General features: G+C 43.8%; 2 protein-coding genes across 6 annotated transcripts in view; one reads left to right on the top strand and one right to left on the bottom strand.

The window, feature by feature from the left end:
- Positions 1-413: 413 nt before the first annotated feature.
- On the top strand, positions 414-4362 carry mblac2 (metallo-beta-lactamase domain containing 2). Its single transcript, XM_012863365.3, has 3 exons — positions 414-1052; positions 3254-3468; positions 3665-4362. The coding sequence occupies exons 1-3, from the start codon at positions 611-613 to the stop codon at positions 3836-3838; spliced, it is 831 nt and encodes a 276-aa protein (XP_012718819.2). The 5' UTR covers positions 414-610; the 3' UTR covers positions 3839-4362.
- Positions 4363-6676: 2314 nt separating this feature from the next.
- Positions 6677-21056, bottom strand: part of rtkn (rhotekin) — a 77651-nt gene continuing 63271 nt past the window's right edge. For 3 of the 5 annotated variants that reach the window (XM_036144435.1, XM_036144436.1, XM_036144437.1), the window contains exons 2-11: positions 19126-19387; positions 18822-18875; positions 15716-15833; positions 14403-14627; positions 14213-14307; positions 13619-13725; positions 13360-13491; positions 10732-10897; positions 10513-10617; positions 6677-8671 (exon numbers count right to left, since the gene is read on the bottom strand). In XM_036144435.1, coding sequence (XP_036000328.1) covers positions 7950-8671; positions 10513-10617; positions 10732-10897; positions 13360-13491; positions 13619-13725; positions 14213-14307; positions 14403-14627; positions 15716-15833; positions 18822-18875; positions 19126-19387 — 1986 coding nt within the window. In that variant the 3' untranslated portion in view covers positions 6677-7949. Of the gene's footprint in view, positions 8672-9795; positions 9893-10115; positions 10299-10512; positions 10618-10731; positions 10898-13359; positions 13492-13618; positions 13726-14212; positions 14308-14402; positions 14628-15715; positions 15834-18821; positions 18876-19125; positions 19388-21056 lie in introns of those variants that run through there. The other 2 variants (XM_036144438.1, XM_036144439.1) reach the window with 2 other exon arrangements.

The raw sequence follows: 21056 nt of genomic DNA on the forward strand, positions 1-21056 counted from the left end.
ATTTTGAAGAGAATGTTTGAGGTTTAATTTCAAAGGCTAATGTGACCATTTTTCATAACCTTAAGAGCAACTGGGGGGAACCTTCGTTTGCAATGATAAAACCTACAAAGTGTAGATTAGACAGAATATTTGCAAGCTGTATTTTGAAACTGCTGCCAATTAATTTCTGTTGCAGGCTCTAACAAGATAAAGAATGAAGGTTGTATAATTATACAGCAGCCAAAAAGAATACATTTAAAAACGTATATATTAGAAGTAGAACAGCCATGTGTGAAAACAGAGCCTTAAGAGTAGGATCTTTGAAAAGACTCGGAATTCCCATCACTATGACAGCATGCGTAAACGTAGCTCCAGCGTAGCTCTAATGTGTGACTCGAAGAAGGCGGGGTTTAATTACATCCAATGACGACCCAGCTCACACATTGCGTCATTCGCAAGTCTGACCAATGGGCGTGCGCGTTTCTGGCAAGGGCGTATCAGCAGACGCCGTCACATTAGCCTAAATGAAAACATATCACCTCCAGCTACGACGCTGCTAACATCTCCCCGCAAGAATCCCCTGACAGCGCCATACCCGCTGAAATTAACCTGGACAACTGCATGACCGGGGATGTCTGCAGCCGACTGGTACGCCCACAAGTCGCTCGGAGACGGACTCTTCTGGATCCAGGAGCGATTCTACCAGTCGGAGAACCGGGCCAACATCTGGCTTCTCCGCGGCACCCACCAGGACGTGGTCATAGACACGGGGCTGGGCTTGAGGAGCTTACCTGACTACATCGACGCCAACGGGCTGCTCGGCAAAGACCCGCAGAGGAAGAACCCGCTGCTGGCGGTCGCCACGCACGCCCACTTCGACCACTCGGGCGGTCTGCATCAGTTCCAACAGGTGGGCGTCCACAGCGCGGAGGTGGATGCCCTGGCCAACGGGGACAACTTCGAGACGGTCACCTGGCTCAGCGACAGGGAGATAGCCGTGGCTCCCAGTCCGGGATGGAGGGCGAGACACTACAAAGTGAAGCCTGTGCAGCCCACGCACATCCTGCAGGAGGGTGGGTATAGGAGACGCTAAGCCTCATGGGAGGCATGCAGATATGAGATCGGACACCTGGAGTCCCGCATGCAGGGGGAAAGCGTTGGCTAAAGAATAGTTAATTCTATCCTGCAGAGACAAATGACCCGTGTAAGGCAATAGAGGTTCGTTATTAGCAGGCCTGTTTACTATCAGCTTCTGCAGTAAAAAAAAAGAACATGTAAACATGTTTTAGTAAGATTTGATTAGATTCAACTTTATTGTCATTACACAGGTACAGGTACAAGGCAACGAAATGCAGTTTAGGTCTAACCAGAAGTGCAATAGCAGCAAGTGCAGGATAAGCAATGGTTCCATATGTACAGGACATGGGTTATTACTGAATAAATATAGAAATGGATACTATTATAAACAGAATTTTACTGATAGATTTGTCCTATAAGTATAATATATAGATTTCTAGTATTGTGAACTGAATTTACAGCTAGATATGTACCGAATATAATATACAGGTAGATATTAGTATAGTGTAAAAAAAAAAAAAAAAAAGTAAGTGGCAATAATGCGTAAATGTCTTATGTCAAAACCAGGTAGGTCCGATCTGTGGGCCTCCCTTTATCTCCACGTCTGTTCTACTTATAGCCAAGAAGCTGAGGACTCTGACGGTTCCTCCAAGAATGCAAGCAGAGATTGCTGAGGCTGGCGCACACACTTCCTGTATTCTGGTGTTCCAGTTCACCTTGTTGCAGGATGCTGTTGCAGCTTTGAGCAGAATAAATCCATGTGAGGTCATGAGAGCACAGCTCTTACTCCTTTACACGTCCAGTGTCTTTGGTGGCGTGTTCCCTGTGAACGTGCAGTTCATTCATGCAGTGACCTCACACACGGCGCTGCATTTGAGCTGTTCATCTATCGCCACTGGCATTCTGGCGTGATTGAGTATAATTTCTTTACAGCCCGTGTGTATTCGCACTCGTCCCTGCTGTGTCAGGCCCACTTGGTGCAGTGCAGCTGGTATATCTTATTGCACGGCGTGCCAGCCTCACCCTTTTTTGTGCAATTCGAACCTGGTTTGGATAAAATCGACGTGAAATGGAACGCCGGATAGGAGCTTGTGAGCAGATAGGAGGGTCAGATACATCTGGAGATACATTAAACCTGAATATAGAGCGCCTTGCCCTCTTGAAGCTCTTCACATTTTTGTAGCGTCTTAACCACAAACGTTAATGTATTCTGCGTGAGATTTTATGTTACAGAACAACACAAAGCAGTGTTTAAGAAAAAACTAAACAAAAAAAAAAAACATGAAATCTGAAAAGTGTATTCTTGTAACCCTAATTAAAAATCTGCAACGGCTCACCCTAAACGTCATACTGAGCTCCCCCATCCAGTGCCCGCCAAGCGGTGGCAGCGTGATGCTGTGGGGGAGGCTTTTGTACGGCAAGGACAGCAAAGTTGGTCAGAGTTGACGGGAAGATGGAAGGCAATAGTGAATGTGAAAACCTGTTCAAGGCTTTGAAATGCTCGAGTCAGGGAGGGCCAGAGGCTCGCCGTCCAGCAGGACACTGGCACTAAACATGCAGCCAGAGAAACAATGCAGTGGTTTGGATCAGCAGTTTTCTTTCATTAACCTGATTTCTTTGTTCAATTTACCCCGCTATGTCGTACAGGCACTCACTCTAGAATCCAACAGAGATGTAAACATTTGTTAACGGATTTAGTTGGAATTGCTAAGGGGCTAAAATAAAAGGATGAGTGGAATTAAGATGTTTGATTTCCTATATGTTTAATACATTTTCACAAGAGTGTGACGTATGAATCTATTATCTATTATAAAAACCAAAACAACAATGTCTCTTCTGATCAGAAAGGCTGCATAGCCCTGGTTTAGATCAAAGCACAGTCGTGTGCTAGAATGGCCTAGTCAAAGTCCAGACCTCAGTCCAAAGAAGAATTTACAAAACCATTTAGTCTCTTTCACTCAGGTGGGCAGAATACAAACGCACCATTCAGCTGTTATTTCTATAAGAATTCGACAACTCTGTCTTTTTCGTCATACTTTACAGTCGTACGCCGCTTTTTGTGGATCTATCACAAAAAGAAAAAAAATTCCTAAGTTCAAGGGGTATCGATACTTTGCTCTTTTGCTCACTGCTTCCGGTGTTCAGTTATGTGTGTGTGTCCCTAACTGGAGCATCTCGCTCTCCTCCTCCTGTCTAGGCGACGTCATTAACCTTGGTGACAGACAGCTGACGGTGCTCCACATGCCGGGTCACTCTCGGGGCAGCATCTGCCTCCACGACTGCGACAATAAGCTGCTGTTCAGCGGGGACGTGGTGTACGACGGCGCCATGATCGACTGGCTGCCCTACAGCCAGGTCAGCGATTACATCAGCAGCTGCGAGCGCCTCATCGGGCTGGTGGACAGCGAGCAGGTAACGCGGAAACACGCAAAACCCGAGCAGCGGTCGTGTCCCGGCTTTACGCGTTAGCACGTACGCAAACTCAAGGTGTTTGACAGCCGCTTCAGCGCTGAATCAAAAATCTTGTGTTATCGTTGTTCCATATCTATAAATCATTCCCATAAAGGTGAAAAACAAACAAACAAACCCAAACTGTTACGTCCAACAGGTCGACCAAGTCCTCCCCGGACACTACAACACTTTTGGCGCCAAACGGCTTCATAGGATCGCGTCGACGTACATCAGCAGAGCCGGAACGTGCCCCGCAAAGTTCTCCACGCTGGCCTGGAGAACTCTGGCCGGGTTGGCCCTGCGGGCGTCCAACCCTCGCTGCGCCTGCTGAAGCGGGTGGATCGCGTAAAAGCTGGGAGAAGCACAAGCGCACACAGAAAGATGCTTCAATATGGAGGACCTAATGCGATTTAAAAAAAAAAAAAAATGTAATTCAACAGAACTCATTTAATTGCCAAACTCAATATAAAAGGTGTCACTTGAGCCAAGTCGGCTTTGTATGAAGTATACAATATAAAGTATTCCAAGTGTTATTCTTTAATGTATTGATCAATATGTGAATGTTGGTGTTGGTATATGATTTAGATGTTTTTTTTTATTTATTTATATTTTATGCGGATGTGAAACTATTATTATAGCACAACGATGGTACAACTGTGCAATACAAACAAAACAGGGAGCTTTGGGTTCTTCTCTGCGGCATTTCAGTCAGCATGGCCATAGCTTTTCTCTATGCAGTCCGAAGCGAAGACCCGCCAGTGACTACCTCCTACGTTTGTAATTGTGCTTTGTACTGTTGATTATTAATCTAAGGCTTTGCTATGAAATCACTGACAATAAAGTCTTTAAGTCCGACTTTCTTCAGTTCTTCTGCCGCTGCTCGTGAGCAGAACGGCAGGGTAGGTTGTTTTATGTAAGCGAGCATCTCCGATGGGATTCAAAGCATTTGACCAAACATCCGACTGAAGGACTGGAAGCAATACAGCCGACATACTTTTGTATAAAGATGCAAAGGGTGATGCAGAGGACTGTAAGGATTAGATTTGAATTTCCCTGCACACGGTTAAAGATTTGCACTGCCTTGCCGAATTATTCTGAAGCACAATTTTTTCCCCCCCACATTTGGGTTGCATCACGGCCTCAAACTTTAGCGTATTTTGTTGTGGTTTATGCGACTGATCAAAAGTGCATAGTTGAGAACTGAAGGAGAACTTTAAAAGTTGTATTGTTTTATAAATTGTTACATAATACTCTATAGAACCGCCTTTTGCTGTAAGTACAGCTTTAAATCTTTTGGGCTTTGTGTCTTTCAGCTTTTTCATATGTAGACAGTCCCCCCCAAATTCTTGTTTACAAAGTAACTCAAGCTTAGATTGGATAGAGAACATATGCGAATAAAAATGGTTAAGTCCTGCCGCAGACTGCAAAATGGATTTAGTTCTGGATATCCAGAAGTCCAGACCAACACACAGATACGCTTTGATCCAAACCAGCCAACTCTGTTTAGTGTTGTCGTGTGGATCAAATCAGGGTTCCTGCACATTTTTCATGTTAAAGTTCCTTTCAAAGAGTCCATTTCCAGCCACTATTTTGCTAAGTAGTTGCATTAGTCTTCATTATGCACTCTTCTTCTAAGTGCAAATGGCTGGAGATGAATGAATGGTAAAACTGATGGATGACATTGTTCTCTTTTTTTTATGCTTATCCAGACCAGGAAACTATTTAAATCTAATTCCAGACTTTTCCAGACTGTGCAGGAACCCCGGTTCTCCCGTATTTTGCTTCATTCGTCTTTGACCAGGTTCCAGCCTCGATGAAGAAAACCCTCTCCACAGCAGGATGCTGCCGCCACCGTGTTTGATGTTTATCTGTGAAATAATCGACAAACACAGACAGATGCTGTTTGCTTTGGCTTATCGTCCTGCAGGAAGGCGAACCTCTGTCTCAGTCTCAAGTCTCTTACAGCCGGTAAAACATTGTCCTCCAGGGGTTATCTGGATCCATCTCTCCATCGATCTTCCCACCGGCCCTCACCTGCTTCCTGGTCCCTGCTGAAGAAAAGCATCCCCACAGCACGACGCTGCTACCGCCATGCTCGTGTTTTCGAATGACTGACACAGATGTGAAAAGCCGAGGTAGTCTTAAAACTATAAACATTTATTTTAATTGTTATATTATTTAAATGTGACATTTCCACATTTCTTATGTTATATCCGGCCTTTTAAAGATGGTGCATTTGCGGGACGCACAAAACCCGCAAGAGAGGGAGACTCTTGACAGTGTTACTCATTATTAACAAATAAAGATTTGCACATTATCTGTTAAACTTCTGATAATCACACATCTGTACAGCTGCATTTATAAAATCAGTTATGTAACAAAATGACAGAGCGAGGTTTATTTGTTAACTTAGAAAATTAATTTACAGAAACAAACGCTTATTTGACATATCTCTGAGTACGTTTGCTTTAAGTCCACCACCATTAACAGACACAGGAAGAAAAGACGGGGCTTCACTGAGTCAAACTCTCCTTTTCAATTTGGTTCATTTATAAAAAAATAAATAAAATAAAATAAACCTGATGGCAACAACAATTTCAATTAAGGAAAATATAGAAGTCAAAATGTGATGTAATAGCCGCTCTTACAATCCTAAAGAAATTAAAATTAAGGTTTCCAAAATAGACCCAACATCATAATTTTCATGCACATTGTTTTATATTAAAGGAGCATAGCGTAAGTTCCAGGATCTTTGCAGACGTCTGCCCCCTCTGGCGACAAGTTGAAATGACACCAGTGTGGTGCGCGTGCATGGGAGAGGAGGAAACGCATCTGCCGCCGCAGCTGCACAGGTCTTTTCTTTAGAGGCATGATGTCTTCTGAGGTAAGAAAGCTATACGTTTGGAAGTAGCCCATGTTCTCTCGCTAATGCATCGATTACAGCGGAGACTTAACAAAATAGCCAGGTGAACGAGCCACGTGCACACCCAGAGGATCCGCCCCGAATCACTCCCTTATGAACTAACTAATCCAGCCTGTAGAAGCAACTGCGGTAAACGGAGGATCACTCCTTTTACACGTTGGGCGATTGTAAGGGCATATGAAGAAAATAAATATTTAAATTCAAAACTTGCACTATGCACCTTTAACAAAGTCATGGCTTTTTATGTTGGATTTACCCAAAGGCTCACAGGCAGGAGACACTACACTAACCCCCCGTGCAACACTGCAAGTGTGTCAGCGCAGCAGGGCATGGAGTACGGCTTGGCTTTTCGTTAATACCTGATACCACTGGGTTGTGTTGGCAGCTCTCCGTTGATGTGCAGATAAACACTGTTTGTAAAGTGAAAGTCCAGAGCAAAGATTTATTTCTTTTTAATCCCGAAAGGGTCAGAACCAGTACAGTAAATATGGACACTTGCATTAAACCCTCCCCAGATTCACTGTTAGTATGATCATAAACAGCTAAACATCTAACCAGTGGAACAAAATGTTGTATAGTTGCTTTAAAAGACTCATCTGGTGTGTAATAAAAGGTCAATGCACTGAAGCAGGTGTCACAGAACAGGCAACAGACATTAACCTCTCATCGACCTATCGAGCAGAATCGCTGTATAATAAATAGAAACGGTACAAACGGGGCATGTTGCTTAAAACCTTGACCTAAACCATTACATCATCGCTCAGACTGTATTTTTAGGGCTGTTGTCCTGTTAGAAGGTAAACCTTTTGCAGTCTCTGATTGGTTTTCTTTTAGGACTGCTGTGTATTTAGCTTAATCAATCTTTATATCAACTCTGACCAGCTTTGCTGTCCCTGCTAGAGAAAAATACCCCCACACCATGATGCTGCCACCACCATGTTTCCCCATCTGTATCTGTTAATAAACTGATAAATACATAGAGTTTTCCTCTGAGGTGCCTTTTTGCTCCAACTCCTTAGCATAAAAACACTGCATACATTTATAACATAATAAATTACATTCAGTTAAAATACGACAGGGCCAACGAGAGAGAGAGACGAGCTTAAAACTAGGTTTCAGTGGATGTTAAGGGTGATGAAAAGGGAAAAATGATGCTTTCCAGTTTCAAAATCACATTGCAGAGTTAAGAGTTTGAACAGTGTGGACTTTATCTAACTAATTATTCAGCTTTTTATTTACTTTCTCCTAAACAGCACTGTCGTCGTCATTTCTGAAAGCAAACACAGCATCTCCCAAACTATAAACTGTGGGAACCCCAGAGGCTCCCGCAGTGATTGTCACCCTCATCTGGGTTAAACGAATCTGTTTTTCCAGTTTGATCCACGCAGGTCTTCTCCACGTCATCCTTTCCTGTAAAAAGCAGCTGTACGCCTCCTTGAGTTTAGTTCACACGACAAGCCTGTTAATGCATGGTTCGACAAACAATACTTAAGCCAACCGAGACGTCTATCGGGAGACGTCACACCTGACTCTGCAGCCAGTTACGAGGATCGAGCCGGGCCCGCAGGTTCCTCAGGCTGCGTCGGGCTGGGGAGGGCCTGGAGAAAGGACCCCCCTCTGAGGACTCGGGGCTGTGGCTGCCCTCGCTGTTGCTGGAGCTGTTGCTGGAGGTGGAGCTGGAGCAGGAGAGCGTGGTCTGTGTGCTGCGCTGCGACAGAGGCGAGCGGGAGGCGGCGGGGAGAGGCGCGAGCAGCGACGAGGAAGGAGGCTGGCAGGAGCACTGGAAGGTCCCTCCGCCTCCGTACCCTCGCCCCCGCAGGGTGCTGAGCTTAGCGTCCAAGGAGAGAGTGCGCGGCCTCAGACGGGAGGGTGACGAGGACAGAAGGGGGAAGTGTGAGGAAGGCTCAGGCCAGCCGTGGCGGCGGCAACACGGACTGGTGCTGCAGTGGCTGTCGCTGTCCGACGTCAGACTCGCGTCGGAGGCGAGCAGACCCAGCTGCGGGCGGCGATGAGGGCTGACGGGGCTGCGAGAGGGGAGGCAATGAGGGGAGTGAGGGCTGTGGCCAGACAGGCGAGAGCTACACGGACGGAAAGAGAGGCCAGTGCTTTTTGGACAGTTCTCCTCAAACACAGACATCCAGGTGGGAGACGTGCCCAGCTGGCTGCGGAGCTCCAGCTCCTGCATCCTCCGGGCCAAGATGTCAGACACGGTGCTGGTCAGATCATCGGATGACTCAATAACTGCAGAACAGAGGCAACAAAATGTATCAAGCTGTTGGAAAGTAGAGTTTTTTTTTTAAAACAATTTCGATACAACTGAAGTACAGTTTTCACACCTCTTGAACTTTTACACGTTTTACTACATAAGGACCACAAACCTCAAAGGATTTTATTGGGATTTAATGTGAGCGAACAAATCAAAGAAGCACATAACTGTTTTGTGGAAGGAAAATGATGCACATCATTAGCGCAAGTTACACTGAGGAGACAGTGTGTTTAGGGTGACGTCCCTAGTCTGTTGGTTTAAACTACTCTGTGAGTCTTTCCCTGACACGTCTGCCCCACGTCTGGATGCTGTTTGATCACAACGTTCAACTTTATTCATTCGCCTGTCTCCAGTGGGGAGCAATTTTCTTTACCAGCATACTGCAATCCAGGCATTGACAGCTCAATAGTTAATTGTTCACGTCAAATCATTTCTGTTTTTTAAACAAAGCTCTGAGCTCTTAAGAGAACAGCTGCATTTATACTGACATTAAATTACATTCAGATTGGCTCTGTTTACTAACTGGATGACCTTTAAATTCATTGGTTGCACCGGATTTTATTAAATGGATTTTTTTGAGCTGACAATCTGCTATAGTCGCAGGCCAAGCACATAACATATCTTTGCCTAAGTGTGAGGAGTGTTCTCCCACTTTTACGCATCATTATTATCATAATGGAAACTGACAGCAAGCCGTCAGTTATTGTATGGAGGTGTTGTTAGGAGCTAAAATCTTTAGTGTCTGTGCGCCGATACTGAGCTTTGTAAGGTCCCACATTTTATAATCCCATTTAATTTGTCTGTATTGCATCTTCTTGGCCACAAAATTAGACTCATATAGAGTCCAGGAGCAAATAACTCCAAAAAATGTGAGTCACTGCAACTGTAAATGCTTAAAAATTTAAATAGTTAACGTGACTGAATGTTATCTGTAATATTACAAAACCATCATCAGACATGTTCATTCTTTTGTGTTTATTTGCATGTAAAGCAGGTGAGAGAGATTTGATCAGTCAGGCGCGTCTTAATGGCGCCTCATTGCAGCCTTTTTGGAAAATGCAACAGAATTAATGTAAAAACCCTACAGCAGCTACTTCACCTGTCATTGTAATAGGACGAGAGCAGAGCACGAATCTCAGCAGACACAGCGTTATCCTGCAGCAGAAGACCCTCACAGGAGGGCGTGGAAAGAGGGGCTGCCAGGAAGGGTTAGGAAAACCATCAGCAGGGTTGGTAAGACAGAAAAGAGGAAAGAGGACAGGAGATGTGCCATAGATGGAATTCAGGTTTAAAGTGTGCGAATGGTTGTGGTAAAAATAAAACCAAAAAATAAATAAAAATAAGGCGGGATTTATGTTTAAAGGTCCGACAGGACAACAAAACAAAAAAATAAATGAAGGATGATGATTGAAATAAAAAAATATGTTGAAATATATTATAAGTTGATGAAAAATTATAGATCATATAGAATATGGAAATGAGGAAGAACAGAATAGTATAAATCAGGGTATCCCAGCACACGGGGTGGGTGGGGGGGGGAGTGAAAGGAACAAACAGAGGACAGAGAGTGAGTCAGCACATCAGAGATAAGACCTCCTCAATCTACAGAACAGAGAAGTAAAGCAAAGTGTAAGTTAGAGCTACTGCAGAGGAGAAAATGCAGTCATGGCAGAGTGTTTCATGCACATTCACCCAGTAAAGTAAGAACAATCACATGCAGCGCAAGTACAGTGATCTAGGTTTTTTTTCTGAAATAAGTTTTAACTAACTACAAGTGCTTATTAGAATAAATCTCCAGGACAGATGCAACACTTACCCATTTCATGGTAAAGTGAGCCCTGTTTTGGTGTGACAGGAGCTGGTTTTCTTGGAGAGGGAAGCTCGATTTTCATTAAATCATCACAACACTGCCTCCATTGGCCTGTGTAGGGGGGGACAAAACCAAGAAGCAATTAAAAAAAAGAAAAACACTAAAACACCTTTACTACTTCTCTGCTCTTTAGGTGATTTCTGTAAAGGTATAACATTCACTTACTCATATCATAGAAATGCTGCCAGAAGGCTTCCATCCAGCGGTGCGTGTCCTCTCGGCTCTCCGTGTTCAGCGTGTGAGTGACCTCCTCCCCTCCGTATCGGTTGCTTATGCAAATGTTCTGGCCCTTACTGTGAGGGTCCTTCTCTGACGCGCGTATTCTGGTCTCCTGAAACAAAACAAAAAAAGTGCTTGAGACAGTCTGCCACAAAACGGACGCAGATGGGGATAAAACACCAGTGCTTCTGTTCTGATTAAGCCAAATTACTTGTCGCAGCAGCTGTTCATTACACCAGTTGCAAATGGACCCCCCTCCCCCCTCGCTGAAATTAAGCCCTCGTTAATAAAGCCAGCAATTAGTCCCTTCAGCAATTATCTAACAAAAAGAGCAAACTCCCAATTCCCACTTCTTTAGTCTCCTCGGCATGTGGCCAGATGTGCCTAAGACCACTAGATGGCAGTGTTGTGTCGTCTATCTTTTTTGCAACGCTTAAAGTCCCTGTCTGCAGGAGAGCTAGAGGATTGCACAGACTTGGACTGACCTTGCTTCGGCTTAGTTGTGTGCTGAGGGTCAGACAGTAAAGGACACAATCAATTGTAGTAGTAAGAATAAAAAAAAAAAAAGCCTGAAAGGCATCAAGTTTAATATCCAGACCACAAAAAAATGATGACTGAGTGACTGGCAGTTTGACCCTGAAAGAGCATTGAAAGATAAAGTATTATTCACATATTTGATGGATTTGATGATATTTGATACAAAAAACACACAATAAACAGATGTAGTTAAGAAATATTTAGTCTGCATATTTAGTAAAGCTTTTTTTTGGCCCTCCTTAAAGGCTCTTTTGAAGTAAGGTTCTGTTAAACTTATGTAGATTAAGAGGACATAAACCCAATGGTTTCCCACATGAAAAGGGTATATTGAAGAATATTATAACCTTTTTTAAAGGGGACCTATTACCGTATGCTTCCTTTTAAACAAGTTAGGGTAGATCTATGGGTTTCGCAAAACATGTTCTTTATATTTTTTGCACAAAATCATTCTCAGATAATCAGATTTCCCCTAACCAGTTTTGCCTAGTTTGAGCTCCTTTCAGAATGAGCGGTTTTAGGGCTGTGTCTTCTTTATGCAAATAAGCTGTAGCTGGCCACGCTTCCCAACTCAATGTTTACACTCGCACTTTATACACGTGAAAATGGCTGCAAACAGATGCGCAAAGGTACAAACGTATATCTTTGACACTGAGTCAGAACCAGAAGCAGAAGAAGGGGAAGTGGAGCCTCCTGCACACCCAGCAAGGATGCAGCGAGCGGTTTCTGAACGGTACATTTCTAAATGAACAGAGGGTTACCAGTAACCTATTGTTAGCGTTAGCTTGTGCTAAATGAGAAATTATGTTCCTGACGAACAGCCACTGTACAACAGTAAAACCAGATGAAGAAGTAGGCGGAGCTTCGCTCGGGTTGTTAGGGGAGGGGCAGTGCCAGTCGAGTGTGACGCAATAATCGTGAGGTTTTTAAAACGGCTCGTTTTCCGGACACCAAAAAAAAAAAAAAAGGTCTGAGGATGTCTTTTGGTTTTTTTAAGCACTTGGACTGTTTCTATAAACAGTAGAGAACCAAATGGAAGTAGAAAAACATTCAGGAAGTACATTTTGCATACCAGCTCCCCTTTAAAGAACAGCACAAGTATATCAAGTTGATATTAGCTCGTTACTTAGTCTGGCTATCTGTGCAGCCAGGCTACGATGTGCTGCTTAACACAACATCATAACTTGCCACTGTTACCTTAACAGAAGTGATTGTTGGTCGTCTTTTAGTTTCTACGCTGTAATTCTTTCATGTTTTTTGCAACCAGAACTATCTTGTAAGGCTCCTACTTCCACTTTGTGTGTCCTCCGGTCTCTGTATGAATAGCCAGGGGACGCAATCATGACGAGAGTTTAAAGGTTCATAAAATAGAGTTAGCAAAAACCGCCGTTACAATTTGAAACAGGAGTTGTTTTAACGAGAAGTCTCCTTCAGCCACCAGGCCCAACTAAATTGTCCCAAAGGCAAGGCAAGGCAAGTTTATTTATAAAGCACTTTTCAGTAACAAGACAATTCAAAGTGCTGTACAGGAACAGAAAAACATTACAGACAGGAAAAACAAAGGAATAAGCTAAGTAATTCCTTTACTAGACTTCTTTCATACTTTAAAGTCAAAGCTTAATTGTTTGAGATCACTGCAATATACTACAAAATGTATAAAATAAAATTGCAAGTGCTGAGGTATCCTTCCAGCCTCTTTAGAGCAGCTAGCGATAGTTTTCTAATGTTGACCACTTGACAGCTCAGCAGGGGCAGATAAGGCCTTCTTGCTTGAGGCAAGACCAGTTACCAAGAACACATCTACCTTATTTATTTTTAGGTATCAATCTCTGCCAGTTGGGTTGGGATTTACTTGGCAGCCGTCCAAAAACTCTCCCGTCAATTCTGCTCATGCCTTAGGTGTTGCAATATATATATATATATATTTTTAAAAAGGCGGCTATGGGTTTTGTGAGGTTGACTATTGAACCTGTTCTCTCTCTCTCTCTCCCTCTTTTTGGATGTTTTTCCCCTAAGCTCCTAGGCCCCTCATTTGCTCACTTTGTTGATGCCGATGGTCAACGCAGGCTCAACGTTGGCCTCCACATCCTCCTGTCGCTGGTAGCAGAAAAGGCTCGTTGCTTTTAGAACGGCGTACACTTTCGTCCAAGTCTGAGGGTCACCTCCACACTGCTGCAAAGCAAACACAAAGAGGGATAACCATAAATGAGCAAAAAAAAAAAAAAAAAAGCCAAAGCAAACATAAACCTTCGAAGAAGAGCTCCGATGAGGGGTGCAAACACAATCTAGCCCAACTTGCCTTAACTTTCAACCATCCACCCATCATCCGTTGGGTCATACAGTGCGGCTGAGCTGCGAGGCGGCAACACATGCTGCCGTAGAGAGGCAGCCAGTACGAGCATTCTTCTGCGGGACGAGAGCATAGAGAACCTCCGGTCAATTGCATGCACAGAAAGAGACGCTGTCTTCACGTTAGCTCACAGGACGGGGCCCTTGGCTGTAGAAGACGGGCATGAACTGCAGCTAGGAAACTTTACAACACGTTGAGGGGGGCCGGTGAATAAAATACAAGAGCCACTGTCTGTCTCTGGGTCTAGGCCCTCGTTAGCCCACGTCATTACGGCATTACACAGCGGTATACTCCCACCCCCACCTGCAGTACCTTTGATTTACGGCGACATTCATGAGCGCCATATGTAGGGAAACGAGGTGTGGGGGGTGGGGAGCAGGTGGAGGAGAAGCGCGGCGGTTTACAGGAAATCATGAGAATGGGAACAGAAGACGGGAGACGCAGACGAGTGAGAGAAAGACAAAGAGCAGACAGATGGCCGATCTGGCAAAGGGAGCGGAGAGCTGGCGAAGGGGGCGCAGAATGATGGAGGCTGCCACTCACCGTTGCCCGAAATAGTGAAGTCGTGCGTGCGAAAGCTGTCCTGGACGTGTGACAGCGACAGGGTGGTGTGAGCTAAGAGGTGGTACTTCGGGCCACTGTTGACACCAAAGAGGGACAAACGGTGTTTTTATTATGTCATCGAGGCAAAAAGAGAAAAAAATAAATAAGCTGAAACATAATGTGAACTCACGGCACAGAGGGAACGGGCAGCAGGAGGGGAGCCGCCCCTCCGTTACTAACGGGACTACATGCGCCAGGCTCCATCGCCGCTCTGAGCTTCTTCCCTGCTGATCGGCCCAGCGAGGAGCTCAGCTTGCTGGCCAGCTTCCTGGGCGTGCTTCCGGCGGAGTAGTCGTCCTCCGAGCAGCAGCTATACAGCTCAACGCGGAGCTCAAAGCCAGGGCTCGCTTCATTACTGCACACGCATACAAACATCGCCACCATCACACGTACTGTGGGACACTGACCGCGTGTCAATAAACATGAATTGAACCTAAATACTAGGGCTGGGCGATATGGATTAAAAAATAAATCTCCGATTTTATCATACCAAATCCGATTAATCGATTTTTTTTCCTCCTTTTTGTTTCATAAAAAGAAATTAAAGAAATTATTTTAAAACCTTTCTTTTATGTCAAGCATTTCATCAGGGAGTTGACCTGAATTCAAAGTGCAACTAAAAACAAGCTGTGAAACATGCTTGTAAAACAAGATGGCAGCTGTGCCATTATAAACAATGAAAATATAACAAAACATTTGCTGCTAGTGGTATTACACATTGAGCTAAGAACAGGCTTCACTGCACTTGTGAACTTCAAACTAAGTTAAAAAAAAGTAAATAAGTAAATGAAGTACCTCGTATTATGGTAAAAAAAAAGTTTCTACTTAACAATATTTTGACAATACATTTGCCTAAACATATATCCAGCATCACATGCTGTTCTCTTCATGGAAACCCAATGAGTGTATTGGCAAAATAAAATCCAGATTTTCCAAAAAGGAAATCTTAAAGAATTGTAAATTCGAATTAATCGATTAAATCGATTTATCGCCCAGCCCTGCTAAATACAACTGCTACCAATGCACGTCCAGATTACAGTGCCTTGCAAAATGCTTTATACCCCTTGAACATTTTCAACGTATGATGACTTTCAGAATATTTTACAAATAAATCTCTGAAAGTGTGGAGAACATGTGTACAGCGTCTATACTTTGTAGAACCACCTTTTAAGGGGAAAGTCCCTACGAGCTTTATACATCTAAAGAATGAGATGTTCTTTGCAAAACAACGGAACAGAAGAAAAAAAAATCCACAAATAGCTATAAGACACTGATTTTATATAAGCATTTCTGTTTTGCTTCTTCTGTTGCTGCTTAAGATGAAGCGTGAAGGCCAAACGTTACATAAAATCCACACATGCTTATACGCATCTGAACATTTCAACCATAAAACGGTTCCGCTGACGGTGTGACGTGAACACAGACGTAATAAGCATCTCTTACAAGACGATAGTGTTGTCAAAGCAGATGTCTGTGAGCGTCCGGTCCACCATCACCATGTCTGTGTCGAAGATCTCTCCCCCCAGCTGCAGCAGGCAGAACACAGCACATCGATGAAGCTCTACGACGGGGGAGGAGGAAACGAGCGATGTTAGAAACCACATTCACAAAGCTTTAGCTCATTTGCATTTATTAGAATCCACTAAAGGGGCGGCCTCCTCTCGAGTCTGTAAGAGAAGAGTTGTAGGACAGGGCTGGAGCCAGAGGTTTGCTGCAGACGGGCCACTTAACCTGAACAGGTGAAGCGTGAAAGGGAACCTGATGCTGCAGGAGCGCTAACAAACTCCTCGGCTATTGTTAGGTCTCAGTCCAGTAACCAGCCCTGCTAAGAGTTAAGCAGGACCACTACCTGACATGTTGTTTAGCCTAAAGTAGAGCCTTTACTGTCACTTGGGATAACAACCGCTCTGAGCATCCACAGTGCCTTGCAGACATACTCGCACCCCTTCAACCTTTCTGCATTTTGTTACCGCTCAACCACACAGACTTCATTGTATTTTCTTGAGATTTTATGTATCCGGGCCAACACAAAGAGGTGCATATATTGCGCAGTGGAAGAAAAATCGGTCATGACTTTCAGAATTTTTTACGAATAAGAATCTGAAAAGTGTAACTTGCATCGCTATACAACCACGATTCAGATCTCCAGGTTTTGAAGGTGTGCCTTTGCACTTTTCCCAATCTTCTTTGTATCCCACCCCTCACGCACACACACAAACACAAACTAAAGCCTAATCAAAATGGATGATGGCAAATTTAAATTTTTACACAGATTGGATTATGGTCAACGGATTGGTTCAGCCCTAAAAACCTAGACAGTATTAAAATGATTCACAGTCTGGAATCATTTTAATACTGTCTAGGTTTAGAGCTGAACCAATCCCTTGTAGCTCTGGCTGTATGCTTTGGGTTGTTGCCTTGCTGGACAGGGAACCTCTACGCCAGACTCAAATATTTTGCAGACTTCTTCTGTCTTCTAAAATTGCACTGAGTTTAACTTGATTCATCTGTCCTGTTGAAAAAAAAGAAACAACACAGCATGATGCTCAACGTATTTCATGGTGTGGATGTTGAACTAGTCAGGGCGATGTGCGGTGTTAGTTGTCTGCCACTCATAGTGTTTGGATAAAAGTCTAAATATTCTGATTTGGTCTGACCAGATCCCTTTTCTCCGTATTTTGTCATTGTTCCCCACATGGCACATGAAAATCTGTCAACAATGGCTTTCTTCTTGCCACTCTTCCATAAAGGCCAGTTTTCTGGAGTGCAAGACTGATAGGTGCTCTCTCGACAGATTTCCCCCACCTGAGCTGTGGATCTCTGCAGCTCATCCAGAGTTATCATGGACCTCTTAGCTGTTTCTCTAGCCCCTTTCACATCATCCTTTTGTGCTATGAACTACAAGTGTTTATTTTGCGTCTCAATTCACTAAAAGGTCACGGCACCAAATAGGCGGCTGAGATGAACCCACCCACATTGAGTCACCTATCTGCCTTGGGAGGAAGTCAAAAACCTGTAACCACAATTAACTGAGGGTTGTGGAACAAGTGCAATGTATTACAAACTGAAGGCTGCAGTTTATCAGCATGAGATGGCTGGTGCATGCAGAGGGGAGATATATCACCCAGAGTTTGTCTGACCAGAGATAGACATTTATCAGCAGACTCTGAATCAGAATTTAGAACAATGAAGCCATCTGGAGGCTTGCATGAGAATCATGACACAGAGCTCAGCGACGTGTGTAGGTTTTCCACTGAGTGGAAAACCTTTGCATGTCATACATAGGCTAATGCTAGAAATATTAGGCCACGCCCCTCTGGATCCTCAACCCCAGCTGCATAATCTGAAAGCACATACGGCTCATGGTCACGGTGACTGGATCACAGGGCTTTGTGAAAGGACCCAAAAATTCATAATTTGTGGTTTTATGTTTATTGTAGAACCATGGTCTGATTAATGTGCTCCTCGCTCAGCTTTTTCTGTGTGTTCCTTGGCTGTCAGATTTGGTAGAAGACCAGAATTTGATATGTTTGGACTTGTGTCACACGCTTTCAATTTTAGTTCGACGGATTGAACAGTGCATGTTCAGACAAGGTTTATAACTTAACCCAGCTGTAAACTTTCTCCCTGACCTCTCTGCTTTGTTCCTCGGTCTTCAAGATGCTGTTTTCTCCCTCCAAAGGCCATCACGGAACAGCTGTGTTTAAACTGAGATTAAATTACACACCCACACACTCCATTTACTGAAAAGTTGACTTCTGAAGACAAAAGGTTGCACGGGATTTCAGTTTTGTTGGGTTCACGGGGGCGGGACGCAATAGGATGCCACACTTTTCAGAAAAGCTATTCCTAATCCACATGCCTATGAGTAAAATGTTGAGAGCTCTCTTTCCTTTATTCGAGTTAATTTGTATGCAACGGCCATTCGCATTAATTGCATTTAAGCTGTCAGGGGAACAACTGAGCACTAAAAATATTATAATGACTGCACAGGAGTTAACCCAAATTAGCTTTATTCAGTTGGTGAGTCAGAAAATAGGCAATTTAACCATTACACTCATTAGGTTTGCTGTGTACCACTGAAATCCATTTGAAACTAAAATGTATGTGATTGTGACCTGGATTTTCGCTGCCTTCTGTGACAGTATCGTCTGCTCTGTTAAGAGAGACCCTGTTCACTTGGTGCTCCTCCGAGCCAAAAGTCCAAGCCAGCAGGTCTGAAGCGTTGGCTCGCAGAGGCCTTTGCTAAAGCTGCAACATATTGTAAAGATCAGCTCCAGGAACCGACACAGACAAAATAAATTCCTGTCTCCATGCTCTGTCTGTACTTCTCGGTGAAAATCCTGCGTCAATACCACTTTCTCCAAAAAGAGAAGGGAAAAAAAAGGTCGATTTTGTTCACGAGTCACGAGAAACCGCATACAAAATCCAGCAGCAGGTAGCGCGTCTCAAACACTCATCTTTAATAAATCCAACAGGTGTAAATCTTGCCCAATCCAACAAATAATAAATTAAATGCTTCACACGCATACGGCGGGTGGCTCCTCACCTCCTTTGTTCTTGAAGTACTCTGTGTCTTTCCACATGAGAGGGATCCGTAGGTCTGGAAGGACAACAGACAACGGGTTAGACCAAAAAAAAATCTCCAAAAAACACAGATGCCACCGGTTTAACATTTCGATAATGTTTCTTTCTTCACCTTCTGGTGTAAAACCAAATAAAAGCTGCAAAGAATTACTCACATTGTTTTGCTCCACTGATTCCCAACATATCAGTGGAACATAACTTTATTTATATTTCATTTATTATTTCAAAATGTCATTTTTTTTCCCATTTCTTATTTATTTACATGCCTGAGATTGCCACTTTCCCTTTGCAGGGGAGTCTGCCGTCCATCGGGCCTGCATCCGAAGACCTGCGTGGGACATTCTGCATGACCTGAGCTTCCTTCATCCTCTGCAGCTCCGACATGTAGGCCATGATGCGAGTGCTGCACGTCTGCAGGCTCTTTGCTGCCTCCAGCGCCTGGTCTCGCTGCGAGCACGCAGCCAGCAGCTTACAGGCTCCATCTCGCATCCGGATCTCGTGGTCGATCTTCTTCTGGATGTCGCTGTCCTGCGCAGAGAGGAAAGCGTTGTGAGAGAAGGGAACTCGCTGGGGGACGACGGCACGTCTGGCAGTCTTTGGGAAGAGAAAGACAGACGTGCAGAGCTCTCGTACGAAAACGACAGGAAGATACGCTCTGAAGAAATGAATGTGTGAGTGCATAAGTGCAATGTTGTTTGTTCTCTAATGCTCACGGCCAAAAACCACCCTGCTTTTACTGAGCGGATGCAGCGGGTTAACAAGAGGCGGATCTCAGTGTGGAAAATCAATTGAAATTAATCAAACCCATATTCGTTACACACTGAGTGATACATTTTCAGAAAAATGTTAATCGTTATGTCTTACAGCTAATAAAAGCACATACATTTTGCTTCTCAGAAAATGATGTTACCCAACACCGAAAAAGAAGAAGAAAAAAAAGTCAGTCCACATATTCTTGACAATATCCCACAGACTCACTAAGGAGTTAATCTTTGCCGCTCGTGCACATTTTTCTGCCACACGTTTTTCTTCCACTCAACTTTCCACTAATATGCTTGGATACAACAACCTCTGAACAGGCAGCTCCTTTAGCAATGACCCCTTGTAGTTGACCCTCCTCGTGGAGCATGTCCGTGAATTCCACTGTTAATAACTGTGTTGGTCATCCGGCAGCATCTATGTGATTAAAACCCACTGCTATTGATTTTTGGTAATATTCTACATGTCTGAGACTGGATTTTGAGTTTCCATTAGCTGCAAGCCATAATCATCAAAACAGACAGAAACAAACAATTGAAATATATGAATGTATGCATACTGGATCTATGTAATATATGAATTGTGCGCTTTGAGTGGATTTATTCACTTTTCAGCGACATTTGATATATTGAGATGCACGTGTATGGAGGCTGACATTGGCGGACATATTCACAAGCCCAGCCAGAAGGCATTTAAGGCTTTTTTCAATCCCTAAAAAATGTCTGGCTCTGCTGATTCTGTCCAGGGAGTCAAACAAATCTAAAAGCCCCTCTTCTGTCTGTCAGCAGTACAAACAGGCTGTGACCATGAACTTGAACCTGATTCAGGGACATGAAGTCACTTAGAAGCAAAAGAGAAAATCCAAAGGAGTCTTTTCAAACAAGGACCAGGCAAAAGAAAAGATATTAAGACCTTGAATGATTTTGCTAACAGTTTTTTTTTAAGACAGAGAAACTGTGCTTTGATATCAGTCTGAGAACTACTGAATATTGAAGGGGCCTTTGACCGACGGAGCATGTGTGTGTCCTCTCCAGAGACACATTAACAAGTGCACACTCTACATGCTAATAAACCTTCTCTGGTGTGAAATTATGCACGTTTCCTACCCTCCTCCACTGCAATATCTCCCATTCATCATCCTCTCCTCCCTCTGACTAATTCCTATGAATTTTTTAATTCATTTCACTTAAACTTTAAACACCCGCTGCCCATTTCCTTCTGCCCTGACTCACATCCGTTCCACTTCACCGTCCTCAAACGGCTTTTCTTTTTTCAAGTCCGCGCTTCATTTTTTTCACGTCGATTCATCTCGCCCTGAGCAGAGACCCAGCAGGAGCACGACAGAATGAATACAGATTCACCTCAGAGCTCCAAACAGGGTACTTGGATGTATGTCTCTCTACTACATTATGTTTTGTAAAATCCGGGGTGACCCCTA

Source organism: Fundulus heteroclitus, chromosome 12, assembly GCF_011125445.2.
Source record: "Fundulus heteroclitus isolate FHET01 chromosome 12, MU-UCD_Fhet_4.1, whole genome shotgun sequence".
Lineage (NCBI taxonomy): Eukaryota > Metazoa > Chordata > Actinopteri > Cyprinodontiformes > Fundulidae > Fundulus > Fundulus heteroclitus.